Source organism: Xiphias gladius, chromosome 22 (genome assembly GCF_016859285.1).
Source record: "Xiphias gladius isolate SHS-SW01 ecotype Sanya breed wild chromosome 22, ASM1685928v1, whole genome shotgun sequence".
Lineage (NCBI taxonomy): Eukaryota > Metazoa > Chordata > Actinopteri > Istiophoriformes > Xiphiidae > Xiphias > Xiphias gladius.
The window spans coordinates 27,095,305-27,112,575 of NC_053421.1; the positions used below are offsets into that span (position 1 = coordinate 27,095,305).

The 17,271-nt window shown below is 42.1% G+C and overlaps 1 protein-coding gene across 5 annotated transcripts in view; it reads right to left on the reverse strand.

The window, feature by feature from the left end:
- mcl1b (MCL1 apoptosis regulator, BCL2 family member b) overlaps positions 1-17,271 on the reverse strand; it is a 37,187-nt gene that overhangs the window by 16,790 nt on the left and 3,126 nt on the right. For 2 of the 5 annotated variants that reach the window (XM_040117958.1, XM_040117954.1), the window contains exon 4: positions 16,463-17,201. The exons of 1 other annotated variant lie outside the window; for it this stretch is intronic. In XM_040117958.1, the coding sequence (XP_039973892.1) occupies positions 17,166-17,201 (36 nt within the window). In that variant the 3' untranslated portion in view covers positions 16,463-17,165. Of the gene's footprint in view, positions 1-7,109; positions 7,457-16,462; positions 17,202-17,271 lie in introns of those variants that run through there. 2 more of the 5 variants (XM_040117956.1, XM_040117960.1) reach the window with 2 other exon arrangements.

Consider the following 17,271-nt stretch of genomic DNA (forward strand, 5'->3'; position numbering starts at 1 on the left):
CGCAGCTGCTCTTATCACCACAGGCAAATGCTGAAAACGTGTGCACGAGTGTCGCGCCGTGCAATACGACACTGGAGCGCTGTTTCTTTAAGAGCGTGGGCGAGTGAAAGAATGTGGGGAGAGAAACGGCACTTCACATCCTCTAAACAGAAACATGTATTTCCCGCATCCACAGATTCCAGTGTAGAGGCCTTTAATTAGGTCCGACGTGTGTGTGGGAGGCAAAAGTTGGCCGGTATTTCGGTCGAAAACGCGGAAGGTGTGAGGTTTTTTTTTTTTTTTCTTCAGGTAAAGCAGGAAAAGCTTTTCTGCGGGGGCTGACAAAAAGCAGTCTTCACAGATGAGTTGTCAGAAAAACATGCTTTTCGGGATGTGACTCGAGGCCACGGTGAGGAGATGAGGAGATGGCTGGGACTCAGAGTGATGCCATAGAAAAAAAACCTTCACACGAGTATACGAGTCACCTCAAGCGGGTTATATTTACGTTAGCGGCCCGAGGCGCATACCCTTCCCCTGAGACATGGTTCGGATGCGGCCTCTGATATCTGATGTGTGTTATCTGCCCAACCACAAGAATGGTCTTTCAAGAAAAAAAAAAAAAAAAAATCAGCAGGCACCAGAGGGACAAAAATTTCTTTCAGGACAACAAAGAGTACTCATTTGCATGCCTATGCTGGGACATGTGAAAGAAAATGATTGCTTCTCCATAGTTTTGGTTCCAGATGCCCTGTTGTCTTGCCAGATTCAGGCTATGTACTTATGGTTTTTTCTAGGTCGGGACCGGTTTTATAATATTTGTTAAAAGACAGTCTGCCTCTCTCTTCCTCTCTCTCCACTAAAGATTATCAGGTAGCGTCTGTAATTTTTTTTTATTAAAAAGGTGCAGTAAGAAACCAAAAACAAAGATGTCAGACGGGGCAGAAGTGCATGGATAGTGAACTCAGAAAAACACCACACTGTTCCTGCTCTCTTTATGTAAGCTGCTGAGCTTCTTCAGGGTCCAGTGAAGGGCTCTCTGCATTCCTTCGCGCTAAGCTCTTGTTTTTGTGGACTCACAGGGGCATGGCTGGACGTTAGTGAAGCCTGGAAACGCCTCGGATCACTGAGCAAATGCATGCAGTTCATGTGTACTTCAGGCGCCCCGCATGTGACCACCTGAGCCTGTCAGGTTAAATCCAGGGCACAGAGACCTGAGGTTGGTCAACACACCTGCGGGGCCTGCAGACTGCTCTGTTATCCTCATGGGTCTGATTCTAGGCTTTCTCCACAGGAGGAAAATATCTGCAGGGATTAAGGAGTGCAAACGTGAAAAAGTGGATGGAGTGCACTGTGTTAGTGCTGAAATAATTAGTAGAACAACAGAAAAAAGAAAAATTAAGTAAGTTATTGAGCAACAAGGCCCCTAATTCTACAGCTATGCTGGCAGCTCTTTGAGGCTGCGCATAGGACATAGCAGTGCTAAATGCTAACATTAGCATTGCTAACCTGCTCAGCAAACAAATTGCAAAAAACAAAAAAGCAAATAAAAAAAAAAAAACCTACTCCAGCTGACGTATGTCATTAGTTTTGCATGTATTTGGTCACAGAGTACTAGACTGATTCAAATTCTGACACGCCGATGGCACTAAATTAAATGCTAAGGGATCATCAGAAGTGATCACAGTTCATCCCGTGGGGAACACGAATGTGCGTATCAACTTTGACGGCAATCCATCGAATAGTTGACGAGACATTTCACTCAAATCTATAAATGGAAACCTCATGGGGGAGGAGTCGTCAAGGATCATCAAAGTCATTAGAATTTATCCTCTGAGAACCATGAATGTATGGGCAAATTTTTTTTCAATCCATCTAGTGGATGTTAAGATATTTTGACGAATTAAAACTCTGACCTGCTAGTGGCGCTAGCTGAAAAGTCAGGGAATCACCATAGTCAATAGGATTAATCCATAGGAACCATGAATACCTGGGCCAGATCTCATGGCAATCCATCCAGTAGTTGATGGTTTTCACCCAAAACCATATATGTCAACCTCATGGTAGAGCTGGAGCAAAAGTCAGTAGGCTTCATCCTCTGGGGACCATGACCGTCTGCAAAAAGCATCGGGGTAATCCGTCTAATATTTGTTCTATTTCTGTTGAATATTTGTTTTATTTCAGTCTGGACCAAGGTGGCGTACTGACCAACCAGCTGACATGGTCATCCCTGGACACGTCACTAGCAATACTTAAAAAACATTTGCTGGTTTCAGCATTTCACATGTGAAGATTTGTTTCTTTTTCTCTGTATAATATCATAATAAATGGGTTTTGGACTATTGGGTCAGACCAAAAAAAAAAAAAAACACACTAAAGACGTCACCTTTGACTCTACAGCTGTTAGTTTAGTCACTGATGAAAACAAACAGTTGCCTGTATATTGGTCTACACCGATATATCAGGTCAGCATCTGGATTTCATTAAATGTCTAATTTCCACATTGTCCAAAATCATGTAACCCACCTCCAAATTGATGAAAAGTAGAGTCGGTCCACAAATTAAAGTTGCTGCACATTTCTGTATCCGTTTGATTATTCAAACACATTTTTGTAAATGAGTTCACAGGTCTGATGGGTTTCCCTGCCTCAAGCTTTAAAGTGCATCCGTGCTTAAAACGGTATGTTTAGTTTCAGTGGAGAGATCGAAGTGTTCAGTAACGGTTTAAAATCCTTTTCTACATGCAGATCGAGGATTATAAGGCACACAGACATAAGGGCTTCAGCTCCGAGCAGCGCTTCTCCTTGGCCTTGTGGTGGCAAACCTTGGTCACGTGCTGTCGTTGGCCTGAGAACTGAAACTTATCTGTATTATTAATCAGTCTATTTTACACCTTGTCGTCACGTGGGTCCGTTCTCTCAGGAATGCTTCTTGCCCTCTGTCTCACGCCTATCATGTTTCAACGACGGAACCCGATAGAGTTTCAGTCAGCATCTATTTCCTCAAGTCATACTGTTCAACTCGATATCTTGGTTGGAAGCACGGGGGGGGGGCTTGTTGACCTGCCGGTGGAAGACAAAACAACACATCCAGAAAGTACGGGGATTTGGGGAATGGTTGGAGCTCCTTTTCATCTCCATTCAAAAGTATCAAAGAAGGACCGTTCTCCGTGATATATTGGTGAACTTTGGTGAACTGATTGGTCAAAGCCGAGTTAAATCAGCTAATGTCAACAAGACTGCGACGACTATTCTCAACATTCATAACTGCACGAATGTGTGAGAAGAGTTAAGGAAAAGAATGTGGAGATAGCGGAGCAAGAATGGAGCAAGAATGTGGAGATAGCGTTGGGTAACCGAACTAAAAGTTTGAAAAACATCCAACAACCGACCAAGGAACAGGCGCCGTGTGACCGTGTGTCCATATTTGCAGTTAGAGTAAGTCACCAGTCCAGACGAACGCGATCGGTCGAAAGGCTCCGAGTGGTGCAGGGCAGATTTTGGCAAAACCCAGTGAACAAGTGAGAAGAAACGTGATGGAAAAGATGGTACTTTACGGCACAGAACCAGGGGGAGCTATACAACTTTATTTCAGCTTCAAAGCATAAGTCTGGTTTATTAGAGCTGTCCACCGTCTCCGCTGATGATGAGAAATTATTTCGTCGAGACCTGGGAACGAAGCAACGCTTTCCAACCGGGAAAGAAACATGAAGTGTCAGCAGCCCCCCCATCCCAGGTTAGCCAAACTCATTTGGAGGAGAAAACAAAGGCAAACTTTGAAATTATTTCTGAAGCATCCATCACAGTTTACCACAGACGTATTAAGAGAAATGAACCCTGTGTCCCAAGGAGGAGCTCCATTCGTCGGTTTGCTCACTGGGGGTTGAGGCCAGATTTTTGCAGGCCTCCTCAGCCTTCACATTTTTGAGCCCATAGCGCACGAATACTACTCCCCACGCACATCAGCGTCATGCAAATAATTTACTGACGTGGCTCTTAGTGACTTTCTATTGGATACAATGGATCAAAATTTGTATAATGACAAAGTCATTATACAGTTATTTTGGGGGTGTAATGGGACACTTCAAAAAATGTAGTCATTATTTTACAGGAATTTCCTTTGTAATGACTGTGGAATGGAAAAGAAAAAAAAAGGCAGAGTGAGTCTCAAAGGCCTGCAATCACTTTTGGTTTTACCTCCAAATAAAGTGGTTTAGATAATCTGGACAAACTGTTGGCTTGTTTAAAACCCGTCTGAGTGCCTGACTGCTCCTTGTTTCTTGCCTCTCTCGTCGTCTCGGCAGTGCTTCCGTGATCATACTTAGCAATTACTTTGGTGAGTACGACGTTACCGTCACTTCCGGAAATGATGGCCAAGAGTTTTTGAATAAGACAAAAGTTAGAATAAACAGGAATCATCCCTCCGGATTCCAACTGTCTGGTTTCAATTTCCCATCAGCTCGAACAAGATGCACTTCAGCTGTAATCTGCTCCAATGCTGATGAAGAGAGGCAGCGAAGCGGTCACAAGCATAAACAACCCTTCTGCATGGGTGGGTGAGTTTGGAGATAGGAAGTGATGTTAGTTCAGAGAAACACAAAATGCAGCGTGTGGCACATTCGAGATGAAACACACTCACAAAAGCAGTTTGTTCTCTCAGAGGTCAGATAACCTATCAGAGCTTTATCACCGAATCTGCCGTCAGTCAGCAGCGACTGAGGTCACAGGACAAACTGCGTGTAAACATGAATGCTTAAGATTTATAACAACACGAAAAATACGAGAGTTAAATCAGAATAGAGTTTAAATCGATGCAAAGCAGGTGTTTTTGGGCCCCACTTTTACCTAAATACGGCTTGGTGATATAACGTTCATCAAACAATAGTCAAATGTCCAGAACAAGCTTTGTGTCCAATCCTCCAAACCTATACGTACAGATGAATTTTAAATAATATTCCACAGTCCCATAGTTCGGTATCAAGTTGCTAAACAGTTCCGGCGGTGGAGGTTTGACCACTTGTTCCTGGTCATAAAATGTTAAAACGGCTGAGCTGAATGGAGGAATGACATCAGTCCCTTGTGAAGTGTGATATTGTCTTCCTGTGTCCTTGAACCGCGTGTGTGTGTGTGTGTGTGTGTGTGTGTGTGTGTGGGTGTTCGGGGGGGGGGGGTTAAATCTATTCAGGTCCAGTCTCGAGTAGGAGGCTGTTCTTTATAATCCACTTCCGACATGCGCCTTATTCAGTAAATACTGAATAATGGCGTAGTGCAGGACTTAATTTTCTATGCCAGACGTTTGTCAGACATAGTATGATTTTGAAAAAAAATATTCCGGTGCGGTTGTGGCAGGAATATTAGCAACGTTCCCAGATAAAGGATGAAAAATGTTATTAATGTATGTTATTTAAAAGTCGATCATGTATCTGTGTTTTCCGTTTTCCCGCTGCAACTGGTCATCCGTTCGTAAAGGTGGTGTCGCGCTTTACACATTCCACTCAAGACTTTGTTTTTTTTTGTACAGGATATTAAGTGCGCTTGCCGTAAATCACAGATAAGCGGGTTTTACATTATTTTATTTACTTTCTACTTCCTCAGAAAAGGAGACACGAACTCTGGGAACATGAAGTAGCCTAAGTGCATTAGCGATTATGCCAAATCAACTGAATAAGTTAACGACACCCTTCTGCAAATTAAGGAAACACGTGCGATGTGTCTCTCTCAAACATGGACATGAAAAGCTTTTGGTCAATACTGAATAAATTTGTGCAAATGCAGCTTAGCTCACTGTTGAGGCGAGCAGATACAGAAATGCAAACGAGAGCTGCTGCACAAACACACTCGGATTATTATTAATTAAAAAAAAAAAAAAAATTAATTTCCAAAGATTAGCTTTCCTATCAACACAAGGTTTCATTAGAAAAAAAAGATAAGCTAAGAAAAACAGCATATAATAACCAAGACAAACACTAATCTAAGAAGCATGTCAATAATCTAATTAGTTAACTGATACTGATCCATCATCAACATGATAATCCCACCACCCACGCAGTCATTTGATCCCACACTTGCTCCGCTGATCTGATTTACAGCCGTGATAAATTTGAGCTTCATTTAGAAAAATACTCCCCTATCAGATTTAAGACGGTTTCATGATCAAAATGCAAATGCACCCACGGCCAAATCGGTTCACAGAGGATGAACGATCATTATCAATGATCAAGTATGAGGAAATCGACAGTATTTATGAATCATTAACCTTCTATTCATTTAAAATGTCCTACAATTAACCAATAAAAACACTGTATTGTTGTTATGTTATGTTGTTTGTGTTGTAAAGCAGTTATCAAAACAAATGTTACGGTCCTTCGGTGTTTACCTGATCAATTAAAATGATAAAATATTGATGACTTTTCAACAACTCATGGGCTGTTTATCTTATTGTCATTAAACCCCGTCAAAGTGTTAGTCCCTCAATACTTTGACTTCCCTACCATGCCTGAGACTCTCAGTCCCAAGTCCAGTCGTTCCTTCTGAAAGTCTAAATCTTTAAAAAAAATAAATAAAATAAACAAAATTGGTCATAAATGTATGGTTTCGTTATTTAAAAGGCTCAGTAATGCACTAAAACATCTGGGCACTGTAGTTTTGAGCAAAAGTTACTCGAACAGCAGTAAACGGTGCATTTGTTGGGGACTATTTTCATCAGCGGATTGATACACATTCTGTGCTCTATAGTATTTCCTGCAGCAGGGTGGTGTGTTTGGGATTGAGTCAAAGTAAACTATAGTGTTTGTGTTCATACTAAGGAAGGAACATGTCATCCAGTGTAACAGTGTGACTCACTGATGTGTTTTTAATCGGTTTTTTTGGACAACAGTGGAGTTCTGTGGCAGAGAGGGATAAGATTTAGGCTAAAACACATGATAGTTGTTATGACATTTTATACACAATAAGAAAAATAAAGAATATTGTCAAGCCTTACCTTTAAGGTGCTGCTCAAAGGAACTTCGAACAGGACACCATGCTATTCATGGACACATCTGACCTTTTGCGAAACTGCTAAACCTCTTCGCCGGTTTAAAGGAGCTTTAATTGAATTCTAGTACAGAAGAATTTAGATACCAACAAACACTGGATTAAACCATTGGCAGAGGGTACAAAATATCACAAATATCTATGATAAATTTAAAATCCATCTGCTCGGCATTCCTGGCAGAATATGAGAGATTTGTCTTTTCAAATGGTGAAAGATTTGGCAGCCTTCTCTTGGTCTTTGTGAAATGACAACAAACACAGGGATCAACACTTTACCAAACAGCTATCTTTCTGGTAATATGAAGGTGACAGGCTGGAGCTGGCAGGCCCCTTTGCGTCCTTGGTTATCAGCTGAGCGCTTATTTTGTCTGCGCCGTAATCCCTCCGATCGTCATCCATGGGGGAGGATGAAAGACTTCAGCCCTGACCCAAATTCACAGAAAGACCTTGAGAGACAAAACAATAGCAAAGCTTATAGAAAAGCCCCTAATTATCGTTTTTCATAGGAGCGTAGGTACGCTCTCTGGCATGCAGCAGGGGAACTACTGAAACCAGTAATTTCATCTGCTTGGTAAAACATTTATCAGAGCTGGCGAACGACGCCCAACATTCTGACACCGGGCCATTTTCCAGTTTGTGCTCGGTATCAGGTAAGTGAAATGTACTGGGTCAGGATCCAGAGCAGCAGGATCAAATCTGGACAGGGAAGGGCACGAGGAGTTCTTTTCCTCCTCGCTACCTGTTGCTGAGGTGCCCCTGAGCAAGACACGTCACCTCACTTAATCCCCGAGAAGGCTGCCGAGTGGTTCATAGTCCAGGACCGCCTGGTTCACCTGGTCGGCTTCCAGGTGTGACCGCGTATAACCGCGTGAGTGTGAAGCAGGATGCTGCTGAAAATGACTTTTTAAAAGGTTTGGAGCTTTAAAAAAATAAAAAATAAAAATCAAGGTGCTGTAAATATCTTACTGTTCAAAGAGATTTAAACTGAACTAAGCTTGTCAATGTGGTTCCAACCAACTGTAAGAAACCTCGCTGTTATATGGAGAAGGGTATCGACGTCAGGTGAAAAATAAAACTTGTGAAGTACTGAGGGAAAACCACAATGTGTACTGATTCTCTCGACACATTTCTTCTCATGAAATAACATCAGAGGGATTAGGTGGAATTATTTGGATCTACTTTTAACACCAAAACAAAGGGGGGGGGGGGATGAAAGTTAACCTCAGTCCAGTAAACAAGCTTCCTACGGTTATGCCCAGGTGCCAATAAGTTGCATTAAAGGGGAACTGCATCAATTTAAGACTTCAAAGTTTGATTACAGGTCTTAGGGTGGGTGACTAAGTACAGGAAAAAAGATGCACACAGCCTGCTGCGGTTCCGGGGGGGGGGGGCTACGTGAAGTCTGATGTTTTATCCTCAAGCGGTGTCCTTGAGTCAGCGTCAGTTCGGACTGACGACTACAAGTTTGAAGATGCTTGAGGCTACATTAGCAACTACTAGCATAGCACATCTCCGACCGAACTGTCTGCAGCAGAGTTGATTTGCGGGTAAACGCGTGTACCAGGTTCTGACGGAATGAAACAGACGATATCTCTGGTTCTTCTGCAGCAATGTTGATCCACAAAAAACGGACAACATTACGGAAGCGCAATGCTTCATTGTCGCATTTCTCTTTTAAGTAATTTTGGACAGCTTGGGTGCACGCTAAAATCGCCAGGCTCAAATTCAGATCCTGAACGCTGCATGGTCTGAACCCAGTCCAGCCAGGCTACATTCTGTCAGTGAACAAATATGGATGGCCACGTGACCCTTGAAACGAAATCACGCCTAAAAACAACATCAGAAAACCTTTTATAACCGATTGCTAGGCCTTTTGTTCACAAAGATTTATTTCCCTGTGGTTAATGAGTGCGAACTTACAAACGGAAAACAACGGAAAAAAGTCAACTTTTCAACTCCGGATCTGATCAAACGAAACAAACCATAGGTGTGAAAAAGCACATTTTCCATGCTCACTGTCTTGCCTGTTTTTTTCCTTGTGCACAATGTGGGCCGACAGCTGCTTTATTGGAGTTATAACACAGGAAACATCAACATTTTTGATCTTTGCTGAGGGGAGGTCACACAGTGCAACGCTAAAAACATGTTTAGTCTAAAACGAGAGTCCTTTCAACGTTTACATGTGACTGTGATTGGGTCAGAATAACAAGATCAAGTTCATCTTTTGACAGAGTTTGTTCCAATTAAAAATGTGATGAATGAAGCAGCTGAACAAACATTTTAAATACCAGGTTTACGAGTTACATAAAAAGGTAATTCTGGTTTGAGACCTCACCTACTCCTGTTTTAGGCAGCTGAGGTTTGTTTTGTGATGTGCTGGGTTTTTTCCCCCCCTTTCTGTTCAAGTCTAGAAACACTGCTGCCATGCAGCTACTTTTGAGACCTAGTGGTTTGTATGTGAAACCATCAAACATGTGGCCGACAAACTTTCACCAATTTCGAACGTTAGCCTACATTTTCTGTATCGGCCTTATAGCAAACGTGGAGGGTCAAACAGTTTTACAATATATGTACATTTTTCTGAGACTATGGGAAAAAATTTTAAGCCTAATAAAGAAATAATAAAAATGACTGAAGATGCATGTTCAATTTTAGTCCTGTTAGATTCACTTAATTTGAAGTTTAATTTTTTTCAGAACGTAGTTTCTTTTCTGATATTTTGTGTCGTTTGTTTTAATTCATTTTTGTTTCCCCTATCTGTCGTTTGTGACCGTACCAAAAAGACAAAACCGATGGCAAACTATTTGTGTTGTTCGTTTGCGCTGCAATCTGCGCTTAAATGGTAAAGAAATGGGGAGGGAGACGCAAAATGTCTGTCAGATCCTGGATGGAGAAACGTGGTGTTGCCTCAGATTTTGGGAAAATCAAGACGTTCTCTTGCCATCCCCCAACCGACTTTCCACCTCTTGTATATCACAGGCCTTTTCCGGTTTGCTCTTGATTTCATCGGCAACAACTGACAATGATTGGATCAGGAGCAGAGAGATGAGAATCTTAAATCAATGGCAATGATCCAAAGGTTCAACTCTTTTGGTAGACGACCCTGTGTATTTTTTAATTTTATTTATTTTTTTACCAGAACCTCTGCGTTGGCATTTCCACTGTGCCGTCAGACTCGCCCCATTGAAATGAATGAGGGGGCTACGTTTTTTTTTGCACAGGACTAAAGTCCGACTGAACGCAGCCTTTATCACCCAACTTTTAACAGTAAATTCCCAGACCAGAACCTCGTTCTAACTCAGCGTGATTGGTCACGTTGCCCAAATTGCGGACATCATCAGGGTATGAGTCACACCTCCGGCCACCTAAAATTTTCGTTTTTGCGTGAGTTTTGTAAATTTTGATCCCAGGCACTGGGACTTTCACAGCCACGATTCATTTCCCGAGGGTCTGTGTTCATTTTTCTGCTGACCAAGTGCTGATCCCAGCTTCAGATGAAGGAGGAAGAGGGCGTCTATAATTATCCTGCTCGTGATGAGGTCATCTTTTGAACTTCTCCTCAAGTCATCTTCCAGCTGAAACAGGGATTTCAACACACTCATCCATTCAGTGAGTGCTGTGGAAAAAAAAGCATGTGATCCAAATATGCATGACTCCACGTTTGCCGTGGCGAAATGATAATCGGTCATATGAATTACGCGCAGCCACATGCTGAGCGTCTGCAAATGACAAAAAAAAACGGATGACAGTCAGCAGCACAGTTGTTTTTTTGTTTTAGGAAACACAATGACTCTCATTCAGCTGGGGTCAACGGCCTCTGAACCACCGCCGAGCTCTACTACTTGTTGTGTGGAATGTTGGAGGCTACAGATGCCAACGAGCCACCATCAATGCTCGGCAAACATCTGGTTTCCAAACAAAAAAAAAAAAAAAAAAAAAAAAAGGTGAAGACGGGTGGGGTGGGGGCCGACGAGCTGCAACTGACACTGACCATCTGACCCTCCAACCCACCTGATGGTTTATCCAGACATAACAGCATCGCACCTCGGAGCACTCGGGTCAAACAAGCCCGGGCCTGTTACAGTCTGACACTGAAATACCAGAAGTCGATGGAAAGAGACGCCTCCCGACGCTTCAGCAAACACGATGCAGGAGGCTCCAGAGCACATGCATCTTCTGTCACAGTTCATATAGGTTCAGTGGTTTTAAAGGAAAAGGGTGACCTACTTCTCATATGTTAGTCACGCAGCTTCATTGTTTCAGAGTTGTTGGAGAACTGTGTCGGCAACAAAAGAAGACAAAGTCCCAAAAAGGTTGGAGTAGGTACTCCTCATATGCGCGTCTGCTGGTCTCACATTGTGTTTTCAGAATCATGTGAGGGCACAGTGAGAAAGCAGGAGAGTTAAGTCCCTTTATTGTACAAATGTGTCTGAATCTTACGAATGGGTCTGTGGTTGAACTTATTTAGACGCACTTATTTTAGTTTCAGTTTGATTCTGAATTTGGACTTGGTTATTTTGGAGGGATGCACAGCTGCGAGTGATGATGTTTCCTTTCATCCCAACATACTGCTGTCGCTGTTGTACTTCTCATGTCTGAGCACTTTGTCATGCACATGCTAACATGTAAAAAACCCATGGTAGGCGTTAAAACTTATTTTTAGTGTACACACACGGCTAAGAAATCAGGTTTCTCAACTAGGGCAACTGTCCCTAGGAGCATCAAACCCCAAAGTGCCCCTAAAGCCTCAGGTTCACTGCATGTCATTTTGCTTTGGTTATTTGCAATGGTTTTTTTTTTGCTAATAACCAAATTTGCACCATTAAAGCACAATTTTAATGGTGCCAATTTGGTTACAAGAAAAACTTGGGTTTTATTTTTTGCACCATTAAAATACAAAATCAGCTAAGGCAGATCCCGCATTGTGTCCGCGTGTTGTCGAAGGGCTCTGTGTTTAAAGGGCTTTGTTACTTAAGTTTATGGTGTGTTCACTGGGCACACACTCCTAAATGCAGCGGTGTTCAATGACATTACCACAAACAAACCCAACTGAAGCATCATTATCAGTTAAGTCATCATCGGTTAAGTATTTATTCTTTGCAAACTAGAATAAGAAGTATAAGGAAGAATAAAAAGGAAATGAAATGAAAAACACTGATACTTGTTGGGGTAGAAAAATGACTGAACATTTGCCAGTTTAGGAGTGCCATGTACTCACTGCTGTGGCTGGGTATTTATTCTTAGACAAAATGTCATACTACTTCCTTCCTGTCTGTAACAAGCTGGGAATTTTGCTTGGAACATCGTGTCCCTTCTAGACAGAACACTGGCCTTGTTACTAAATTGCTCTTTCCTCTGTGAATAAAAACAAAACTTGGAAAGCCTCCAGTGACCTAACACCGGGTCAACGACCTGCTTCAGAGTACACAGTGTGCCGAGAAAGGGACGGTTACAACAACTTCTGCTCGAGCAAAGAACCGATGCGTGGCTGCCATCTCACAGCAGCCAGAGTGACTTGGCAAGTGAGAACATGGCAACATAATCACACGTGAATATTCATTAATACACTTTTTTCATCACACCCCGGGAGGAAGAAACCCCCCCAAACACATACACACACTTGAAGCTGTCCACACACCTACTTAAAATTATTCCATAATTTAATATTCTGAAAGTCACAGCATTTCATCACCTTTTACCCTGACAGATAATGCAAGAATCTTCTTCTTTCAGTGAAAACGTTGCATTTCACTACAAAGTCTATAATGGCGGCGTCTGTGAAATACAACCCCTACGTGACTGATCCGCAGGTCCGACTTTCGAAGAGCTGAAATGATTAGTCAACTAATCGATCAACTGAAAATGAATCGGTAACCATTTTGATCGGCTATTGATCATCTAAGTCATTTTTTTTAGGCAAAAACTCCAACCATTCTGTGTCCAGCTTCCTCCATTTGAGAATCTTTTTTTTTTTTTCTTTTCTTTTTTGGATCATTGTAAACTGGAATAACTTTGGCTTCTGGACTGTTGGCTAAATGTCACTCTGGAGTTTGAGAAACTGATGCACGTTTCCATGTTTTCAGATGTTTCATAGATCAAATAATTGACCATTGAATCCCAAACGGTAGTGTCGGACAGCAAATGCATTGTTTCGCTGCTTATCTTCCCATACTGGACCTACCGATACATCCAACCTACCCACAGCGTCACAGACGGTGCCCATGTGTGCATATCAAGGTGCGCGAGGGAAATATTCTGTAAAGGAATAAAACAATCTGCAAAGTTCAAACGATACCTCCAAGAGGAGTTAGCATAAAGACTAGACCGCCTTTAACAAGCTACTGCGTTTTAGTTTGTTTTAGGTTAGTATGTATGATCATAGTTTAAAACACACAGAACAAAAAAATAAAAAAAGATTTTATGAAATCAGCAACTGCAGGATGCAGTAAGAGATGATAGTGGGCAGCCTGCATGACACAACTGCCACCATGGATAAGCCCTCTATTAATAGTGCACCATGGTCATCAGTCAAAGAATGAAGTTTCACAGAGCGGGATGACTCCACCTCAGAAAGGAACATGACACATCACCCAGTGGATTAAACTGGATCGGTGATAAAGATCGACTCCTCGCCAAGAACTGAATGTTCAGAGTTCAGGCTGAGGTGTTGATGAATGAGAGCCCTTTGACCTTTGATCCAATCGCTGTTGTCTAACGCTTCTTTTTACGGCTATTTTTTCCACTCTGCATCTCGTAACAATGCGCACCATTGTTCAACGACATGCAGCTCATGAAGGCTGTTGAAAATGCATGCTACGCAGTGGCATGCCAGTTGTATGAGCAGCGCCCGAGCATTGAGCATTGACCCTAACGCTTCACATACAGAGAGTAAGGCGAGTGGGAGCCTGCAAAAAAAAAAAAAAAAAGGACAATGACAAAGAATCTGGGCAAAATTTTGATTTAGGTCTGAAAGCTAACGTTTTTTTTTTTTTTTTTTTTTTAAAATCATTGGTTTATGGCCAAAAAGCCCAAAACTGTTCATCACAATTTACCAAAGCTCAAAAGTGGCTCACTTACTTTAATGACCAACAGCTAAGCAAGCAAATCAAATCATTTACAAAGCTATAACTAGCAAATGTTTTTCTTTCCCATAACTTCTTCAATAAATAACTTCAAGTGGCATTGACGAATTTTCCATCAAAAACCCGATCATTTAGTTTTAGTGCTATTTGAGGCCTTAATCTTTTTTTTTTTTTTTAATTAAGATACCGCAGGTCTAAGAGTCTCAGATTTGCATACACAGTACTAACATTTACATACCTGTGTAAACAAACACTTTCAACAAGCATGTTTTTATTACAGAGAAAACATGTAGGTTTACATATTCAAAGTGCACAGCACCCTACTGTGCGGATCATGTACATCAATATGACCTCCTCGTGTGCCGGCGGTCGATAGGCCGTGATGGCTCAGCACATACTGAGCTTATCAACTCAAAAAGCTGCTTTGGCGCCTTTAAAGGACATTTCCCGGACCAGTGACAGTATGTGTCTGCTTTACATTCAGACAAGATTAAACAGGAGAATGTGCCAACATCCATTTATAGATAATTGTGGGAATGAGTGCAAGGCTTGTGCGTAATTCATGATGGCTGACACGACGCAGAACACGGCGTTCGCAGGGGTTCTTACTAGAGCGACTACACACGCATATTTCTGCAATTTGCATAAAGTTTTATGGATGTGGCACCTGGCGTCTGACAGGTGTTTCCAAGCAACGAGCTTCTCGCACACCTGGAGATGGTAGTTTTGTGTGTCCGATTGCAGGGTCAAAAATTCTGGAATGAAAATAAGAATTGAGGAGTTGGCATTAGCAGCCATAGAGGTGCAAAAAATTGAAGGAGCGCCACCTACTCAAATGTAAGGATAAAATTAAAAAGGGATGAACACAACTGAACAAGTGCAAGGTACACTGAGTAACAAAGTGGCCTCTGGGAAGTGCAGCGCGGAAGCACCACAGCAGCGAGTGCTTAGCACCAGACATGGGAACAATATAGAACTGAAGTAAGAGGATGAAAATACTTATTTACAGCAAATGCCCAGAGACACATTTGGACGTGTTTTGCTCAAAGGCACTTCTGCTGATTAAGAGCTGAGCAGACACCCACAGGGTGCTCTGCACAAATCCATAAACAACTTCTGTATATTCAAATAGCAGAGCACAGACTGTAGGCTAAGATATAATTAAAGACTCTCTCTGAAGCTCAAAGACGCACTGCAAGCCTCTAATTCTTTGCCAGTGAGGCAGCTCTTGTGATGTTTGAATACTTGGTCTGTCTTTTTTTTTTTGCACTGGAGAGACGTGCAGGAACCTAACTCAACTTTCTCATTTAACACAGTCTGTGTCCCTTTGACACAGTGTGACTTCAAACTGCAAAGAACCGGCCTATCTCTGCATCTCAGGGTCAGAACTTCGAGCAAATAACTTCGGCAAATCGTCAGAGGAGCACTCCTGTTAAAGATAAACTTGTGCATCAGCTGACTTCCCAGAAACTGTTGCTTTTTTTAAAGTGAAGGGGGCGGGCTGTTGCTACGGGGAAGTGGAGAGGCTTACAACCAATGCTGTCACTGCCTTAAAAGAACGCTCTTCAGAGCTCAAATTACGAAACTGCGAATAAACTGCAGCAGCCCAGTTTATGTAGAAAGCTTCATGAAGAAAACTTTAGCAACAAACCATGGTGAAATGGAGTTTATCTAGATCTGAAACTCATCCAAACTATTTTGTAAAGTTTTCTCTAGAATTTCTCCAATGTATGAGCCACCAAAAGGCCTGGATCCTCAAAAAGTCTGCAGAGAACCACTCATTTCCTTTAAAATCCAGAGGAATTAAAAGTTCCCGCATGCTTAAAGCACAGAAAGACTAAAAAGGTAATCCGAGCAAAGATGAGTGTAAGTTTAATCCTGAATAATAGTCGGTTTCCTCTGGGTTGGGCAGTTCCTGATGTAAGCTGATTATAATCAATACTCCGGGTCTGAATGTTAAGAATGTGTGCAGACAATACCACTCCTTAAACTATCCCATGAAAAGAAATGTGTTCACCTGCTGGAGGGTTTCTGCAAGCTTTAGTGTACAGCTGCACTGCTCTGACAGTGAGATAGTGGAGCCTCTGCACTATCACACTGGGAAATGTGAACGCGTCTGGTAGAGTAGTTTTCTTGAAAGAATGTTTCTGAGAGCTTCCTCATCGAGTTCTCTCTTTTGTTGTGAAATATAACTGACCATTTAACCATAAAGGGCAAATACTTAGTAGCCCTGGGGGAAACAGCCAACCACAACCGTTTCATTTTCAGTTTGACGCACATTATGTAGGACTATGAATAAGGAGGAAAAAAAACAAAAAAAAAAAAAAACAAAACAAAAAACCTGTGCACAAATATATGGTTATTTAGATGTTAATTTATTTAAAAGCATGTCAAGATGTAGCCCAGAGATGGTTTCCCTTCCGGTAATGTGCAGCCCTGTCAGGGCTCGGGTTCTCATTTCTAGATACCCGAATTTCACTAGTTTTACTTTGCCACAGCGAAGGGTTCCGTGTGCGTAGGTAAGTTTCGGTTATCACCTCCTCTCACTGCTATTTGCATATCTCGACATACAGGTCACCAATAGACAGACAAAGGCACTCCTCCATACAGAAGGAACTTATATTAAGTAAAACATTTTTCAGCATGGATACTCTAGGCAGAAGTGAAAATTTATGCACACACACTTAACGTATTGCACTAATACACTGGTTAACAACATAAAGGTCGTTCACAGACTGGGTGCACTGCATGTTCAGCCCCAGCACACTGCGCTGCTGTCTGTTTTCTGCACCCCCAATCCGCTTGTGTATGTTGAAAACTGCTCTATGAAATTGCCTCAGCCTCAATTCCCCATTGTGTAGCTTACTGTTATTTACACTGAACTGTGCAGGGGTGAGCAGGGTGGCAGCTAACATCATTAGCTGCAGGAGAGGACTGGGGGAAGTCTGCTGTGGATCATCACCATGGAGAGGCTGTGCTCCATTTCCTCGTTAGACCTAGATGAGTATTTTGTTTGTCCTGTAACCCAAGACAACGGGAGGATCCGAACAAACAAGGGCCCAGCCACAAAGCATCACCAAGGATTCCCCTGCCTGAGGCTTGATGTGGCCTGCAATAAGATTTGGGTTTTAGATGACCATAAGTGCAGAAGTATTCTTGAATTTCTATTTCATTTTCAC